General features: G+C 36.7%; 1 protein-coding gene across 2 annotated transcripts in view; it reads left to right on the top strand.

Annotated features, from left to right (window-relative positions):
* The window catches only part of NUSAP1 (nucleolar and spindle associated protein 1), a 45485-nt gene that overhangs the window by 846 nt on the left and 26899 nt on the right, over window positions 1-17740 (top strand). The window contains exons 2-8 of one of the 2 annotated variants that reach the window (XM_053697870.1): window positions 5657-5725; window positions 7178-7375; window positions 7659-7803; window positions 8996-9085; window positions 9176-9282; window positions 9837-9899; window positions 10590-10771. In XM_053697870.1, the coding sequence (XP_053553845.1) occupies window positions 5657-5725; window positions 7178-7375; window positions 7659-7803; window positions 8996-9085; window positions 9176-9282; window positions 9837-9899; window positions 10590-10771 (854 nt within the window). Of the gene's footprint in view, window positions 1-5656; window positions 5726-7177; window positions 7376-7658; window positions 7804-8995; window positions 9086-9175; window positions 9289-9836; window positions 9900-10589; window positions 10772-17740 lie in introns of both variants that reach the window. The other variant, XM_053697869.1, reaches the window with a different exon arrangement.

Here is a 17740-nt window from a genome sequence, read left to right as displayed (position 1 = left end):
TATGCATGCTCTCATTCATTACAGCATGCAATTTTATCACTTTTGACCCTGCAACTCTAACAATGGTGTTTAACCCCTTTGCGGGGAGTTAGACACAAAGTACTGCTTGGCAGTCGCAGAGAACTGTTGGTTTCTAGCAGAAACTGCAGTGCTAGTAGCACAACCCAGCTGTTCAACTAGTGATACTGTTTGGCTCAGTGTCAGTTTCTGCTTTGGACCAGCAGTTTTCTGTCTCCCAAGCGGTACGTTATCTGTGTGTTTAACCCCTTTGTGGGGGTAAAACACACAGAGTTGAAAGGTTCCTAGTGATAAAATTACATTCTCTAACCAAAGTGGTTGATTTAATAAAGACTTCACAAACCTTTTGAACCCCTACGACTGCAGGTTCTCACAAGAGAACCTGCAGTCTGTATTTATGAAGCAGCGGTCATTAGACCACTGCTTCCCTACCCTTTCGCCACCTCTAAGGTGGTGAATATCAATCTCCCCGGTCTCATCCGACCGGGGAGATTAACAGCTCTTGCCCGCGCGTGATTGACTGTGTGCGGGCAGGGGGCAGCGTTGCACAAGAGCGCAAAATTGCGTTCTTGTGCAATGCTGAATTCCGGCAGCGGAATTAAGCCCGCAAGAGGCGAGCTGTGGCGGGCAGGGGTGCATATGTACACCCTTGTCTGCCGCAGCATGATAAATCGACCCCAAAGAGTGCATATTGTGTTTTTTTTATAATAACCATTTAACTCAGTGAGTATTGCATGATAACTATCTTGACCCTAGTGCTGAAGCTATAGACTTCTGCATTGCATTGTATTAAAACATTTTAATAGCTTTATTTTATGTCACCAGCATCTATTATACATAGTTGTTTTTTCTTTATATTAGACCAGCATTTCTCATCCCTTTGTGTAACACACATCCCCAAGAAGAATACAATTTTTCTGAGCTTGAATAATTTAAAGTATGTTTATTATTGTAAGACAGGAAACATGAAAAATGTGTCACATTGTGCATTAATATTCACAAAACAGTGTAGAATATTCAACCAAATCACAACTCGCTACAGTTACACACCATAGAGTGGCACATTGCAGGGATGGTTAGAAGCCTCACAGCTGTCTGTCCTGCAGTGTTTGGAATGACACTCCATACAGAATTCTGCAACTACTTGTTGGAATTGTGCCATCCAAAATATTAAATAATTGCATTTTTTTATGTTTTAGATTATTTTTTATTTTACCTAAAACCATTCTTGGATGTGTAACTTGTGGTGAGTTTTGATTTTGTATACTATGCAATTTTGTGGGGTTTAATACACAGTGTGACTCCCTCTTTGTGTTTTATGTCTTACAGTGTAATGTGTCATTTCGGTGTTGGATTTACTAGAGTAAAATGATTTGCACAGATGTTTGTGTGTTGCTTTTTGACTCTAATACATTTTTATTTTACTCTATTTATATGCTCTTAATAAAATTAATAAAAGAAAAAAGCAGAATATAAAATATTCTTTTCTCTTTCATGTCGCTTTCTCTCTCTCCCTATAAATATGTTACTAACACTGGAGTTTTTCTCACTTGCATATTGGGTGGGCACACGCTACATTCAGTTTACAATACTGGAGTCGAAGAAGGGAGGGGGGAAATGTTTGGGAAGGGGGGAGGGCGGGTAGGGTAGGGTATTAAGGGTGGGCAGCTACATTACAGAATTTTTTTTTTTAAGACAAAAAAGGGGCAAATTTGGTAGTAGTAAATGGGTACTGGCAGACAGCTGCAAGTACCTAAGATGGCGGCCAATAGGTTGAGAAGGGAGGCTTAGAGAGCTGTTGGGGGGTAATAAGGGATCCTACACTTCAGATAAAATATTAACACCTTTATGATGGCGGTGACAATTGTGAGGTGGGGGAGGGAAGAGAGCTGTTTGAGGGGAGTCAGGGAAGGATCAGGGGGTGGGATGTGTCAGGTGGGAGGCTGATCTCTACACTAAAGCTAAAATTAATTAACCCTACAAGCTACCTGATTAACCCCTTAACTGCTGGGCATAATACAAGTGTGGTGTGCAGAGGCATTTAGCGGTCTTCTAATTACCAAAAAGTAATGCCAAAGCCATATGTCTGCTATTTCTGAACAAAGGGGATCCCAGAAAAGCATTTACAACCATTTGTGCCATAATTGCATAAGTTGTTTGTAAATAATTTCAGTGAGAAAGCTAAAGTTTGTGAAAAAGTGAACAATTTATTTTATTTGATCGCATTTGGCAGTGAAATGGTGGCATGAGATATACCAAAATGCGCCTAGATCAATACTTTGGTTTGTCTACTAAAAAACATACAGTACATACATGTGAAGGGTTATTCAGGGATTCCTGACAGATATCAGTTTTACAATGTAACTATCGCTAATTTTGGGGGGGAAATGGTTTAGAAACAGCAAAGTGCTACTTGTACTTATTTCCATATAACTTTCAAAAAAAAAGCAAAGAACATGTAAACATTGCATATTTCTAAACTCAGGACAAAATTTAGAAACTATTTAGCATGGGTGTTTTTTGTTGGTTGTAGATGTGTAACAGATTTTGGGGGTCAAAGTTAGAAAAAGTGTGGGGGTATTTTTTTCATCATATTTTATAATTAAAAAAAAAATATATAGTAAATTTATATATGATATGATGAAAATAATGTGATCTTTAGAAAGTCAATTTAATTGCGAGAAAAACGGTATATAATGTGTTGGTACAGTAAATGAGTAAGAGGAAAATTACAGCTAAACACCGCAGAAATGTAAAAATAGCCCTGGTCCTTAAATGGACACTAAACCCAAATTTTTTTTCTTTAATGATTCAGATAGAGCATGCAATTTTAAGCAACTTTCTAATTTACTCCTATTATCAATTTTTCTTCGTTCTCTTGCTATCTTTATTTAAAAAGCAGGAATGTGATGCATAGGAGCCGGCCCATCTTTGGTTGAGAACCTGGGTTATGCTTGCTTATTGGTGGGTAAATGTAAGCCTCCAATAAGCAAGCGCTATCCATGGTTCTGGACCTAAAATGGGATGGCTGCTAAGATTTACATTCCATAGCAAGAGAACGAAGAAAATTGATAATATAGGAGTAAATTAGAAAGTTGCTTAAAATTTCATGCTCTATCTGAATCTTGAAAGAAACAATTTTTGGGTTCAGTGTCCCCTTAAGGGTAAGCAAATTGAAAAATGGTCTGTCACTAAGGGGTTAAATTTGTCTCGCTATCAAGCACATCCCTAGGCTAATTGGACTGAAATAGATGGGTGCCCTTTGTAAAAATTAGTCTATACCTAATCTCACATGAACTTGAACAGGGAAGTGATAAACATATTTTTAAAGCCTTCCTGATGTAAATTAGTATACATTTACTATAGTAATTAATACTCTGCGACTTGGCCTTGACTTGAGAAGTCAATGCAAAGACTTGAAACTTACTTGTGACTTGCAAAATAATGACTCTGAATTGTAGCCTTATGTGCCTTTAAAGGAACATAGAAGTGATGCTTTAAAGGGACACTGAACCCAATTTTTGTCTTTGTGATTCAGATAGATCATGCAATTTTAAGCAACTTTCTAATTTACACCCATTATCAAATTTTCTTCGTTCTCTTCCTATCTTTATTTAAAAAAAGGCATATAAGCTTTTTTTATTAGTTCAGAACTCTGGACAGCACTTTTTTTTATTGGTGAATGAATTTATCCACTAATCAGCAAGAACAACCCAGGTTGTTCACCAAAAATGGGCCGGCATCTAAACTTACATTCTTGCATTTCATATAAAGATACCAAGAGAATAAAGAAAATTTGATAATAGGAGTAAATTAAAAAATTGCTTAAAATGTCATGCTCTATCTGAATCACAAAAGAAAAAAAATTTGTGTTCAGTGTCCCTTTAACTTTAAAGGGACAGTACACTTTTTTTTTTTATTATTATTATTGTTTTAAAATATAGATAATCCCTTTATTACCCATTCCCCAGTTGTGCACAGAAAACATGGTTATATTAATACACTTTTTACCTCTTTAATTACCTTGTTTCTAAGCATCTTCTGACTGCCCCAGATCACATGACTTTATCCATTGACTTGCATTTAAGCCAATTATTGCTGTGTTGTTAGAATCCACAGGTGTCAGCACAGTGTTATCTATATGTCTCACATGAACTAACTTCTCCTGATGTGAAAAGCAAATACAAAGCATGTGATCATGGGGCTGTCTATAAGGACTTAGAAACAGAGAGAAATGTAGATGTTTAAAGGTTATAAAGTATCTTAATATAACCATGTTGGTTGCGCAAAGCTGGGAAATGGGTACCGTAGTTAAAGGGACATGAAACCCAAACATTTTCTTTCATGATTCAGATAGATAATACAATTTTAAACAACTTTCCAATGTACTACTTTTAATTTGCTTCCTTCCCTTGTTATCCTTTGCTGAAATGTTATCTAGGAAAGCTCAGGAGCATCAAATAATCTAGTTTCTAGCTGCTGATTGGTTACTGCATATATAAACTGATTGTCATTGGCTCACCCATGTGTTCAGTTTGAAACCAGTAGTGCATTACTGCTCCTTCAACAAATGGATACCAAGATAATTAAACAAATTAGATAATAGAAGTAAATTAGAAAGTGGTTTAAAATTGTATTCTATATCTGAATCATGAAAGAAAATTTTTGGGTTTCATTTCCCTTTAAGGCATTATCTATCTTTTTAAACAAAAAATTTTTTTGTGTTGGCTGTCCCTTTAATGTATGTTCCAGCCTATACAATGTTTTTATGTTTTTTATTTTATTTGTATATTAACAATGCAGTTGCCTTTACTGCAGCCAGAGCTTCTTTCCCTGAACTCAGTCTACTTTTGTATTTATCTGCCAGAGGCTGAATAGCCTTAGCTAATCAGAAGAAGTTCTTAAAGGAACACTATAGAGCAAAAATGACATGTGCTAAATTCATTGGTATGTCTGTGCATCATATAACCCTGTGCAAACAAGTTAAACACATAGTTAAAGTACTGCACATGAGCCACATAGTACTGCTGATTCTGAGGGAACATGGTTGGTGAGCCAATGGGCAGCGGCAGTCACACAACCAGCTTGCTGTGTCGCTGGTGCTAAAATTACATGTTCTATCAAATTAGCAAATGTAATATTTGCACTTTAATGGCCATTTAATTAAGACAGTCAACTACATTAATAACAATTGTTTGTAGGAAAAAAAGTAAATTGAGTAGTTTAAGAGGCATTGTAGTGAAAAAAATGACACCTTCTAATTTGTTTTAGCACTAGTGACCCTGAAACTCTGTATTTAACCCCTGCAACCCTTTTTGAGGATTAAACACAAAGTTGCTAGTGTTAAAAATACATACTCTAAAGAATAAGTCTGCCGTTAGCGGCATTTGGCTCTTTTCGGAGCAGGATTTCTTCTGGTGAAAGTGCAAATCTAAATGTGTTGCACTTTCACAAGAAGAAATCCCCCTCTGAAAAGAGTGAAATGTCGATAGTGGACGACTTTGTGTGCTAATGAAATAGCCCAATGCACATGTCTGAGTGATTACTAGATCTTCTGAAACCACAGCCTTAAATCATATGTAAGTTTTTAAGTGTTTCGCTTGACACTGAAAAATGTATTTATTTTGTTTCTTAATAGGCTGATAAACTCCTGAAGGCTTTAAAGGCACATTTCCACCCGGAGACCAGAGCAGATACTAGTGCACAGGTATTGTTATATATTGATATTCACATTTAGGAAGTGTGTGTGTGTGTGTATATATATATATATATATGTGTGTATCATATCATTTTTTTTATAGCCCCCACCCAAAAACAAAATCAGACTTTGTATAACTTTTATTTTAAAAATTACCAATATTCCTTAATTTCAAAATGGTCCTTTTTTTTTTGGAAGTATTTAATTCTAAAAAATATCTCCCTTTCCACTCTTGGATCCTGGATCCGTACGAAGGACATTGCTGTAGCTCCACATATCACACAGCACAGAACTACAGTGATTTTAATTTTTTTTTGTGTAAAATGTTTTAAGTTTTAAAAAACAAAATGGTTTTATATAACTATATTAATTCAAATACTACAAACTGCACTTAAAGGCAAATGAAACTACATTTGCCCACCAATCCACAAGCGCTACCCAGGTGCTTAGCCAAAAATGGGCCATCTCCTAAGCTTACATTCCTGCTTTTCAAATAAAAGTAGCAAGATAACGAAGAAAATTGATAATAGGAGTAAATTAGAAAGTTGCTTAAAATTGCATGCTCTATCGGAATCCTGAAAGATAAAATTTGGGTTCATATCCCTTTAAGTAGAGCCTGGTTCAATAGATCAGCTTAATCTACATAGCACAGATTTAAACATAAGTAATTTTCATGAAAAATTCTATTTAATTCAAACATTTATTAATTCATATTAGAGCGCCCAAAGGGCAGATACAGTATTTCAAGCCTGAACTTATTTTAAAGTATTACTAGATTACAGCAGTAATGTCTTTTTATTCCATAGCAGTGCGCATGTTCTGTGCTTGACATAGGTGGGAGCCTCGGCTGACGGTATTTTATACTTGGCCTTTTTAGATTATTCTGCATGCTTGTAAACAAATGCCCTTCCCTGGCTCCACCATATTCTTTGTGTCTCCTAAATCTAATGTTTAACCCCTAGCATACTCGGCTTATTCTAATGTAAACATATCTGATAACCATGATGTCACTTTAACAAAGGTTTTTGGCAGTTAAAACAAACTCAAAATTCCTGTATATTTAATGTAATAAAAACAAATGATTGCAGTGTACTTTACTATTTATTTCGCTGGTAAATACTTGTGCTTTTGCTATTAACAAAATGCTTCACTCTCTAGAGAAGATGGCAGTCAAATGCTGTTACCAAACTATATTGCAAAAGGCTGCTCTTTGACTAAACCAGCTACATACTACACATAGCGAGCCATGGTTAGCTATTGATAATTGGGAGAAAATACTATTGTTTTAAGAAATGAACACAAGTGAGGTATAATAATACTTTTTATTGGAGCAATTAGATACAAATATATTTTAAGCTTTCATCTACTAAAAAAACCCATCCATTTTGTTGCATGACATTAGTCCTGTTTAGACGTTGGGTATACACTAGAAAAAATATTAAAATGATTCTGATTTACTAGGATTCAGAGACCAATTCTTCTGATGCTGATGAATTAAATAGTAGCCAAGAGGAGTGTCAAGTTACTGGATCTCATGTCACTCACCGTCGTGGTAAGGACCAGAAGACCATCCAAAGTGAAATCTTATTGAAATTGCAAGATGATGATGATGTAGTGAATGAACCTGTGATTAATCCCTTGGAGATTGGTCACCAACAGGTAAATTTAACTCTTAGGATATTTGGCACTGTCAGACATGATCGTTACATATTCCTGCCCACATACCCAAGGTCACCCTAAGATATAATAAGGATATGGCTATTCCTTTGCAGTGCTTTACACTGGTAACCCAGACCCACATATCAAATCAATGTGCATGACCCTAAAATGATTAAAGTATAAAAAAAATGTTACTTGAATGTTAGATTAAATAATAGTCTGCTAAATTTAATGTTAGTCAGCTGCCTGTTAATGGTAAAAAGAGTTTGTTTCTTATTTGAAGAGAGACCACGCTGAGGAGAAAGCTGAAGTAAAAAGGAAAAGCCCATTTTCTGAAACAAAACAAAGAAAAAGATCCTGGACAGAGTCTGAGGGAGATAACCAGGCTGCTTCACAAAGCAAGAAAAGGAGTCCAAGCCGATCTAAATGTATGTTTGTGTAAATGGAACAAAATAACTCTTGTCCTCAAATCCTATGTTTGATTTATTTCAGTGCCTTTAACACACAAGACTGGACATTTCCACTAGAAAGGGACACTCTAGACTCACTACTTCTAAAAGCTTTCTTCTTCAGTTTGCTGTTTTTTTGTATGATTGTATAGCAATGCATGTTTAATATTTTTCAGTTAGCTGTTTCAAATTGTACATGCGCAAATCAGTGTGTGCAAGTAGGAAACCGTATCCACGAGTCGATCTTTATTGGAGAAACTTAACATACCAAAATATATACACAATAGGTGGGCAGAGCTTGGTGGCCATTTTCGGCTCCTAACATAAATGTTTCATGTACTTCTTACAAGGTTATAGATGTGGGACCAGTTGTAGGATGCTTTTTTGGTATGTAATAACAAGTAATTAAAATTATGTATTGGGTCTAGACTGTACCTTTTTAAATGGTGTTTTTCAAAGTGTTGTCTCTTTACATCAGGGCTGGGCGACGTTTCTTCAACACTAGACAATTAGTAGCCGGGTATATATATATTTTATTTTATATTTTTTCTCCCCATGATCTCCCTTCAAAATTTGTCAGAGGATTTCTTTATAGTAGATCGTATTCTCCTTAGAAAACAACAGTGTGTGTGTTAGGAACAATATTGTTATGGGCCGTACCATGATCTTTTATGTACATGTTATATTATATATACCTTTTTGTGTTACCACTTATCTATCAGGAAACATTTATCTTCCTTAGCTCCCCTGGTTCCTATTGGGCCAACTTGTCAGAGCCACACCTAATTTTTAGACCCCATAGTGACCTATAGTAATGGATTTGTTAAGCTCTGGTTTACATATGTACAATTTCTCAAGATTGTTTAAAAATAAACTATTTACTTGAGCTTTAACAAAAAAGGCAAATGCCAAATAACTAATTGTAAAGGTGTTTTTGTAATGATGATCTGTCCTGAAAATGACAGCAACAACTCATTTCCCTTTATAACCAACTTTATATTTTTTTTATGGCCACAACTTTAAGCGTTTGCTGCAATATTCTTTAGGGTTTGTCCTTTTTTTTTTTTTTTTTTTTTTTTTTTTTTTTTAATATATACAATTGCTTACCACTTTCGTTTTTGCTGCATAATCCAGAGATCTAACTAACACTAATACTTTTCTGTGTTAACAGCCTCTGCTGCTAATGGGGCCACCCCTAATGGCAAGATACCAAGATATGCTGGAAGCTTGTCTAAACCTGGATCAAAACCCACCACACCAAGTAAGTTGATAGCTGCAGGCATATGAAATCTATTTTCTTATGTTTATTCACAGTTTTAGTATTAATCTTCTTTCTTTTTTCTTTTAACAGACTTTAAAAAGTTACACGAGGCTCACTTCAAAAAAATGGAATCCATAGACAAGTACATGGCACGAAAGCAAAAACGTCTGGATGCAGTGGGCAGCTCCATCCAAGAGGTGAAGGTAACTCAAAACAAGACGGCACGCTTAGTCAGGCATTTAACTTGTACCATAAGAAGAAACATTTAGCCACTCATGATGATAAAACGCTCTCTATTTACTACTTTAGTCGTTTCTATATGATGCAAGTCTTGTGTTAGTTGTATGTTAGGAAATTGATAAATCCATTTTAAAATCAAATTTTACATACGCATCATAATTCCAATTTTCTAACCTATAATTTCTGATTAGCTTTAAATCAAGATGATAGAAAATCTTGTAAAAATGCGTGTTTAAGAAAATGTATAATTTCATTTGCTTTCCTTGTTTTTGCAGATATTATATGTAGGTTGACAACTGCTCTCACAGGAATGATATATCTGTAGATATTTATCTAAAAATGAGTGCACACTTTTTATATTTCTAAGTGGGAAAAAAAAAATATTAAGCAGTGATGGTCATCTAGTGTTATCTACATCATAACTTGAAATTACAGATTATAATTAAAAAAAAAAATCCTCACTCAAGTATACCAATGATAATTAAAATTTTGATTCAACTCTTTACTACAGATGTTAGCCAAGAAAACAAACCTTCTTAAACTTATTGAGAAAACACCTGTCAGCAGTTCAAAGGTAGTGTTTTTGTTATTTCTGTAACAATGTTGCCTGCTTATTTATTGCCATAAAAAAATATGTTCATGACATCTATATCTTTTCCTATACCTGAGGGTTTTTTTGTTTGTTGTTTTATCTTGTGAGAGAAATAAAGCTTCACTTCCATTTGATTTATTTTTTTTAATTAAAAATTTCAGGCTAATGTAAGAAACATACTGTATTTGTTGTTAGCCATGTGATTCCAATTCAATCTGTATAAATTCAGAGGCTTTAACCCTTTCGTGACAGGGCTAAAGTGCCTACACCGGAACAACTGTTCCAATGTAGACAAATTGAAACCACGCGATCATGCATACGATCGTGAGATTTCAATTATTGGATTGCGTCTGGGGGGCGTCCCTACAACCCTAAGAACGCCCAGCAGACCGCAATCAAATCCTGGAAGCACAGAAGGGTTCAGAATAGCCGTTAGCTATGACGTTCTATTCCGTCATAACGGCTTTAAAGCCCAGTGTATTTATGACGGAATAGAACGGCATTAAAAAGTTAATTTTATAGAAAGATTATATATAAAATATTAAATCCAGCGCTATGGAATTTTGCGTAACTATATAAAATAAAGTAATAGTACATTGATCAAATAACTTTTACTGTTGCTTAAAGAACTGAATATACGTGAATACACTAAGTAACCTTTTTATCCTGTAGAAAACTCTGAAGGGCAGGGTGTCTTTAAAGAGCCCCAAGCCAAAGGCGCATGAGGTATCCCCTGCTTGTACACCTGTCAACAAGAGATCCTCCACTCGTATTAGTACGACTAACAAGAGTATTCTGGTTGATAGATCTGTATTCAAACCTTCTGTATTTTCTTCATCCAAAATGAATGTCAGGTAATCAAATTAAAACAGTAAATTGTGAAACTACCATCTTATTTGAAATATGTGAACAAGATAAATCTATTATAGAATGATTCATATTTTTGAATTTAGCTTTATTTTGGTTATTAAAGTACATAGTATAATTGAAGGCTGCCACATTAAACGTTTTTTAACCGCATTGTTTATAGCATTGGCTTGCAGTTACAAATGAATTAGATAATTGAAGATGAAAACTACAAAATTAAAGGGACATGATTAAACAATGCTCTAAATGCAAAGGTGTTCAGTCAGTTACAGAATACTGGGTCCTAGCTGCACATCTGGTAAGCCAATGACAAGAGGCATATGTGTGTAGCCACCAATCACCGGATAGGTCCAAGTAGTGCATTACTGCCCCTAAGCCTGTCAGAGTGCTTGCTTTGTTTTTTTGTTTTTTTAAACAAAAATACCAAGTGAACAAAACAAATTTTATAATAGAAGTAAATTTAAAAAAATCTCTTAAAATGGCATGCTCTATTTGATTTGTGAAAGATTAATTCTGACATTCATGTCCCTTTTAAGCTTTGTACCCTATAACATGCAGTAAACCGACCAGTGCATGCAAGGACAATTATCATTAGACATATCCTGAGACAAGAGCTCTACACATGACAGATGTGGTCACACTGAGGCAATCCATCATTTTCATTTAGCAAGGTATTTAAAGGGACAGTCTACACCAGAATTTTTACTGTTTAAAAAGATAGATAATCCCTTTTTCTTTCCTAAGATATGGAGAGTCCACAACGTCATTCAATTACTAGTGGGAATATCACTCCTGGCCAGCAGGAGGAGGCAAAGAGCACCTCAGGTAAGCATAATTTATGTTGTTTACCTCTGTGATTACCTTGTATCTAAACCTTTGTAGACTCCCCCCTTATCTCAGTTCTTTTGACAGACTTGCATTTAAGCATTCAGATAAGAGGCGGCCTTCAAGGACTTAGAAATTAGCATATGAGCCTATCTAGGTTTAGCTTTCAACTAAGAATACCAAGAGAACAAAGCAAAAGTGTATTTTTGACTAGTCCGTCCCTTTAACCTAGGAATAGCACACCAGTGTGTGAATTCTTTTTTTATTTAAAATCTGCTGTAAGCAAGATAGAAGTGGTGCCTCATGATTCAAGTCTTCTACAATAATAGAGAAAGAAAAAAGTTCTGAAACTACTCCCCAATTGATGTGCATCTGCCATGTTGCTGAATCAGCAGTTAGGACAGTTTGGAGGGGAAGATTTGCACCTCTAGGCGCCCCTTCCTTTATCTTTTAGATTGTTTGGTTGTTTTTACACAAAGCCAAGTGATTGATGAAGAAGAGGTGCCTTACTGGGAATTTGAATGGACAGTAAAGTTAATGATTCAGATAGGGTGTGCAATTTTAAACAACTTTCCACTTCACTTTTATCTTAAAATTTGCTTTGTTCTCTTAGTATTCTTTGATGAAAGCTAAACCTAAGTAGGCTCGTAAACTGATTTCTAAGTCATTATTTTTTTATAGTATTTCTTTATAATCCAAATCAATTTAATATATCAGAGGATCATAACAGAAAAAAAACAAAAACATACAGCATGTATTGCCCTATTTATGTTGAAAATATTTTTATTCATAAATTTTAACATTTACAATAAATAATAAACATTGGTCACAAATTCCAGCATTTAGAGGTCACTCAGTACATTGAAAAGACTCTACAATCACATGTAATACAATATACAGATTTGAAGTTGTCTCTACCCCCAGGGGGGATAGTGGTGCTGTTTCTTAAATGCATTGCCCGGCCCGGTCCATTCCTGCCCCCCCCCCCCCTCTCCTCCTCAGGGCTTCATAATAATGTATAAAGGGCTCCCATTGTTGAAGGAATGTTTTTTTATCATCTAGATATTCTGCTGTGGAGCTCGCCATATCGAAGTGAAATATCATTTTTTGTTTTATCATTTCAAAACTAGGGGGGGTTTCTTTCCAGAATTGGGTTATGCCCAGTCTAACAATTGTACATATCCACCTAGCTAGCTTATTATTGTGCTTGGAAATTCCTGGGATCGGGAAGTGGAGTAAGGCCTGCTCCATTGACAAAGTTATTGGTTTTTGGAAAATATCACTCAGAAGAGCAGATGTATGACTCCAAATCTCCCTAACGTTTCTACAGTCCCACCACATGTGTGGGTATGTCCCAAGTTCGCCACATCCTCTATAGCAGAGTTTGGATAGTGGGTCACCTCTATCACCTGATCTAGTTGGGAATAAATACCATCTGAAAGCCACCTTAAGGAAATTTTCCCTGAGGGTCGCATTTTGCGAGAAAGATAAGCCATTAGCTAAGGCCTCCCTCCACGTCCTAACTAACCAGGTTCTCCCCATGTCATTTTCCCATTTTAACATTATGGGTGGTTTACTATCTAGAGGTGCGCTATTGAATAGTGTGTATAAGGTAGATATTCCCCCCCCCCTGATTTGGTGATCCGCTAGGCAGAGCCTCTCTAGTGTGGTACTTGTTGGGACCCTCTCTCCCCCCATATCTTGCTGTGCTCTGGATTTTAATTGGAGGTAGTGATACCAAATATTCCTGTCTTCGTGATCTAAAGCCTGATATTGTTCGTATGTAATCATCCTACCTTCTTTATATATGTCTGCAATTCTATAAAGTCCTCTATTACGCCATTTCTGTTGTGTGGTTTTATCAAAAGAGGTAGTTTTAGTTATCAAGGGGGTGATCATCGATCTCCTATTAAGTAGGGGGAATTTGGAGTTTAGTGTTTTCCAGATGTGTAAGGTGTGTTGGATTGCGATATATTCGCATTTTTTGCGAGTAGTTGTGGTGTCAGGGGTCCATAAGAGGTTAGATAATGGTGTGGTGTTCATAACGTTGGCTTCAATGTTTACCCATTGTGAGTTATTGTTGATATTGAACCAATGTAGGGTTTGGGCAGTGCGGGCCGAATAATAATATGATATTAGGTTTGGGAGACTCACCCCCCCATCTCCCTTAGTAGTACACATAAGTTTCTTATTGATTCTCGCTCTTTTTCCCTGCCACACAAATTTTAAGATGTCCTTCTGGAGTTTTTGCAAGTCTGATAGAGGAAGAGATATGGGTAAGGAGCGAAATAGGTAGAGCAGCTTAGGTAGTAAGGACATCTTAGTAGAGATAATTCTTCCATAGAATGAGATTTTGAGTTTCATCCATTTTGTGATTAGGGCTCTAATGTTTTTAAACATGGGCAGATAGTTCAGCTGGTATAAAGAGTGTATGTTATTAGATAAGTTGATTCCTAAATATTTAATGGACTTCTTTGGCCATCTGGATGAAAAGTTAAGTTCCATTAATTTTTTAGTGTGGTTTGGGATACCGACTCCCAGGGCTTCACATTTCTCTTCGTTTATTTTATATCCCGATAGGGATCCAAATTGTTGTATTAATTTATATACTGGGGGGAGGGAGAGTAAGGGTTTAGTTAATGTCAAGATCACGTCGTCAGCAAATAAGGAGATCTTATGTTCTGTTTGGCCTACCTGAATGCCAGAGATATCCTGGTTTTCTCTGATCTTGATGGCTAACGGTTCTATGCTCAGAGCGAATAAAAGTGGGGATAGTGGACAACCTTGTCTATTTCCGTTGTTAACGTGTATGGGTTTTGATTGGTAGCCTGACAATTTAACATAAGCTGTTGGGTATGAATATAGTGTTTTGATGGCGTCGTAAAATGATCCTGTGATGCCTACTCTTTCTAGGACCGTGAACATATAGTCCCAGTCAATTCTATCGAATGCCTTCTCTGCATCCAATGAGAGGAACAGAGAAGGCATTCTTTCTACCGAGGCTATATTAATCAAATTGATAATTTTTCTCGTGTTGTCTGGGGCTTCTCTCTGCGTGATAAATCCTACTTGATCTGGGTGGATTAATTTAGTAAGAAGTGGGTTTAGTCGGTTTGCTAAGATTTTGGTAAATAGTTTAATGTCCTGATTGATAAGGGAAATGGGTGTGTAGTTTTGGCAATGTTGTTTGTTTTTTCCTGGTTTTGGGATCACTGTGATCCGGGCCATCAACATTTCTCTGGGAACTTCCTTGCCTTGCATCATAGCATTAAATACTTTAACTAGTTGGGGTACTAAAATAGGATGCAATATTTTGTAAAAGATGGCAGGATAGCCATCAGGTCCTGGGGCTTTGGATCTTTTAAGATTCTTTATACTGTGTGTTATTTCCTCTGGAGTTATGGGTCTATTTAGGGAGTCAAGATCTTCTGTGGTGACGGTTGGTAGTGTGCTATCTCCGAGAAAGGATGAAAAATCTAGAGCTCTGTCCCTCTCTTTGTGTGTTGTTGATATGTTATGCAGTTTGCCATAGTAGTCTGCAAATAGGTTCGCTATGTCTTGAGGGTCATTGGTGATCTTGTTATTTGGGGCTTGTATCTGTGGGACTGTAGTGGTTTTCACTATATCTTTCAATTTGTTAGCTAGCATTCGGTCCGGCTTATTGCCATAGATGTAGTATTGTGTGTCCACTATTTTTATTGATCTAGCTGCCTCCTTGTTTAGAAGTGAGTCTAATTATGCATTTTTAGTTTTAAGTTGATTGGCTAAGGAGCGAGAAGGATTAAGCCCGAGCTGCGATCGTAGCCTGTTTGTTTCTGCTTTTAAGTCTAGTGTTTTAGTTTCTCTGATCTTGTTTTGTCTTCTAGATTCGGCCATGAGTAAGCCTCGTGTATAAGCTTTCAGTGCTCCCCATTCAAGGGAGGGGTTTTGTGTGGAGTTATTGTTAATAGTAATAAATTCAAATATTTGCTGTTTTAACTTTTCTAGTTCTGGCCCTTCTTTAAGCAGGGATGCATTTAGAGTCCAAGATTTAGTCCTATGTGGATTAATCAATCCTGCGAGGGTGATTTCCACTATGGAGTGGTCGGACCAGGAGCAATTTGTGATTGACGTGTCATTAAGCAATGGCACTAAGATTTGACTTACAAAGATATAGTCTATTCTGGACTGTGAGGAGTGCATAGGCGAATAGTATGTGTAATCTCTAGCATCATTATTCTGGGCTCGCCAGCAATCTATCAAGTTGTGGTCTAATGTGAAGTCCAGTAAGATTCTACTTGGTTTTGTAAGTGAGTTAGGGGGCGTATGTGCTTGCGAGGATCTGTCAATTTTGTCATTCATAGTGATATTGAAATCACCTCCTACTATAGTTTTATATCTCTTCCAAAGGGTTAGGTGCTTGCTAAGTTTAGAGATAAAGTTAGCCTGTGATTCATTGGGGGCATATACGTTAACTAATAGGATTGGGGTGTTTTGTATTGAACCTTGTATTATTAAATATCTACCCTATATCTAAGCCTTATCCCAATATGTGGGCGTGTATGCTGATGTGAAGTGTGTTTCCTGTAACATTGTTATCTTAGCCCCGAGTGCCTTGTATTCTAGGATTGCTTTTTTCCTTTTGATGTCGGAGTTTAACCCTCTGACATTATGTGATATTATCTTTATGGGCATGTTGTGGTGTTAGGGAGAACTTCTTTAGAAAAGTACCTGTGAGTCTGTGAGGGGAGCATCGTGGTCTCTGAGTTGGAGGAGGGGTTTCATGGACCAGGCCAAGCTCAGCTTCTGTAGAGGAGTTGTAATCAAGCCTTCATGAATGATAGAGAAAAGGTTTAGCAAAACATATAATATTTCAACAAGCATTACAAAAGTAACATCAACCTTCTGACCCATCTTACCAGTAAGAAGTGACCTAGAGATCAGTGACCATAATTGAAACAAAAATGAAATACAAATAAATGTTAGAGATAAAGACATATACATGACTTAACATATAAATGTTAAATCACATTTACCTGATCAAGTGCTTAACATGAACGTGGGTTAGGAGGGGGGAGGGGGGGGAATAATGGAGGGGGGTGGGGGGTGTTGAACAAATCCTAAGAGTGTAAATTACTTGTTTATTAAATGATATTGAACGTTATAATCCTGAGGGCCCTTTTGAGGTAGGTTGGTATTTAAAGGTGGGAGGGGCCAATAATGTCCCTTATCTATAATTTTAGCGTAGGAACCTCATTGGGGTAAAGCTCAACTGTGGATAGCGGGGAGTCAGGGGGTTTTACCTCACTGTGGTGAGTTATGCCTAAGGGCTTTAACTAGTAAACATTTTAACCTAGAACTGGTTAATAAAATCAACATGAACTCAGTAATAATGAGTCTCAAACAAAAGGATGTTACCATATAGGCCTTGCCCCAACTCAGTGGGTTAGACCTTTCATCTTGAGAATTAGTCCTGAGATATTCTTAGCTTCTTATTTTAGCCTTGGTCTCATGTTGGAGAATCAGTGGCTTCATCAGAATCTTCTTCCCCTAGATCTTTGCTGGGGTTAATCTTTTGTTTCTTTGCTTTTCCATTCCTCCCGACTGGGGTCCACTCTTTTTGAAAAGATTTCCTGGGGGGCGCTGAGCTTGCAGAAGTAGTAGTAATGTCATTTTGAATTTGTAATCGATCTAATAAAGCCTTTCCTTCCTCCAGGGTAGCGCAGCTGTAATTCCCATTCTGGTGCGTGAAGGCTAATTTGAAGGGGAAGTTCCATCTGTATTTTATATGTTCCTTCGTAAGAGCAGCAGTGATGGGTTTCAAATCCCTTCTTTTCCTGAGTGTTATTGGGGCAAGGTCCGTGTAGATTTGAATATTGTGTCCTTCGAATTCTATACATCTTTTGTCTCTAGCTGCTTTTAGAATCCGTTCTTTAATGTGATAATAGTGTAGTTTTAAGATGATATCTCTGGTGGCATTTGTTGTGTTCTTTTGAGGGCCCTGTGGACCCTATCCATCAGCAACATGGTTGGCTCAATATCTGGAACTAACTGTACAAATAGTTCAGTCACTGTTTCCTCTAGATTATTATAAGTCTCCGGAAGATTTCGGATTCTTAGGTTAGATCTACGTGATCTGTTTTCCAGATCTT

Source organism: Bombina bombina, chromosome 1, assembly GCF_027579735.1.
Source record: "Bombina bombina isolate aBomBom1 chromosome 1, aBomBom1.pri, whole genome shotgun sequence".
In the NCBI taxonomy this organism is placed as follows: domain Eukaryota; kingdom Metazoa; phylum Chordata; class Amphibia; order Anura; family Bombinatoridae; genus Bombina; species Bombina bombina.
The sequence above is the reverse complement of the archived record's forward strand: the minus strand, read 5'-3'. Positions and strand labels throughout refer to the sequence as shown.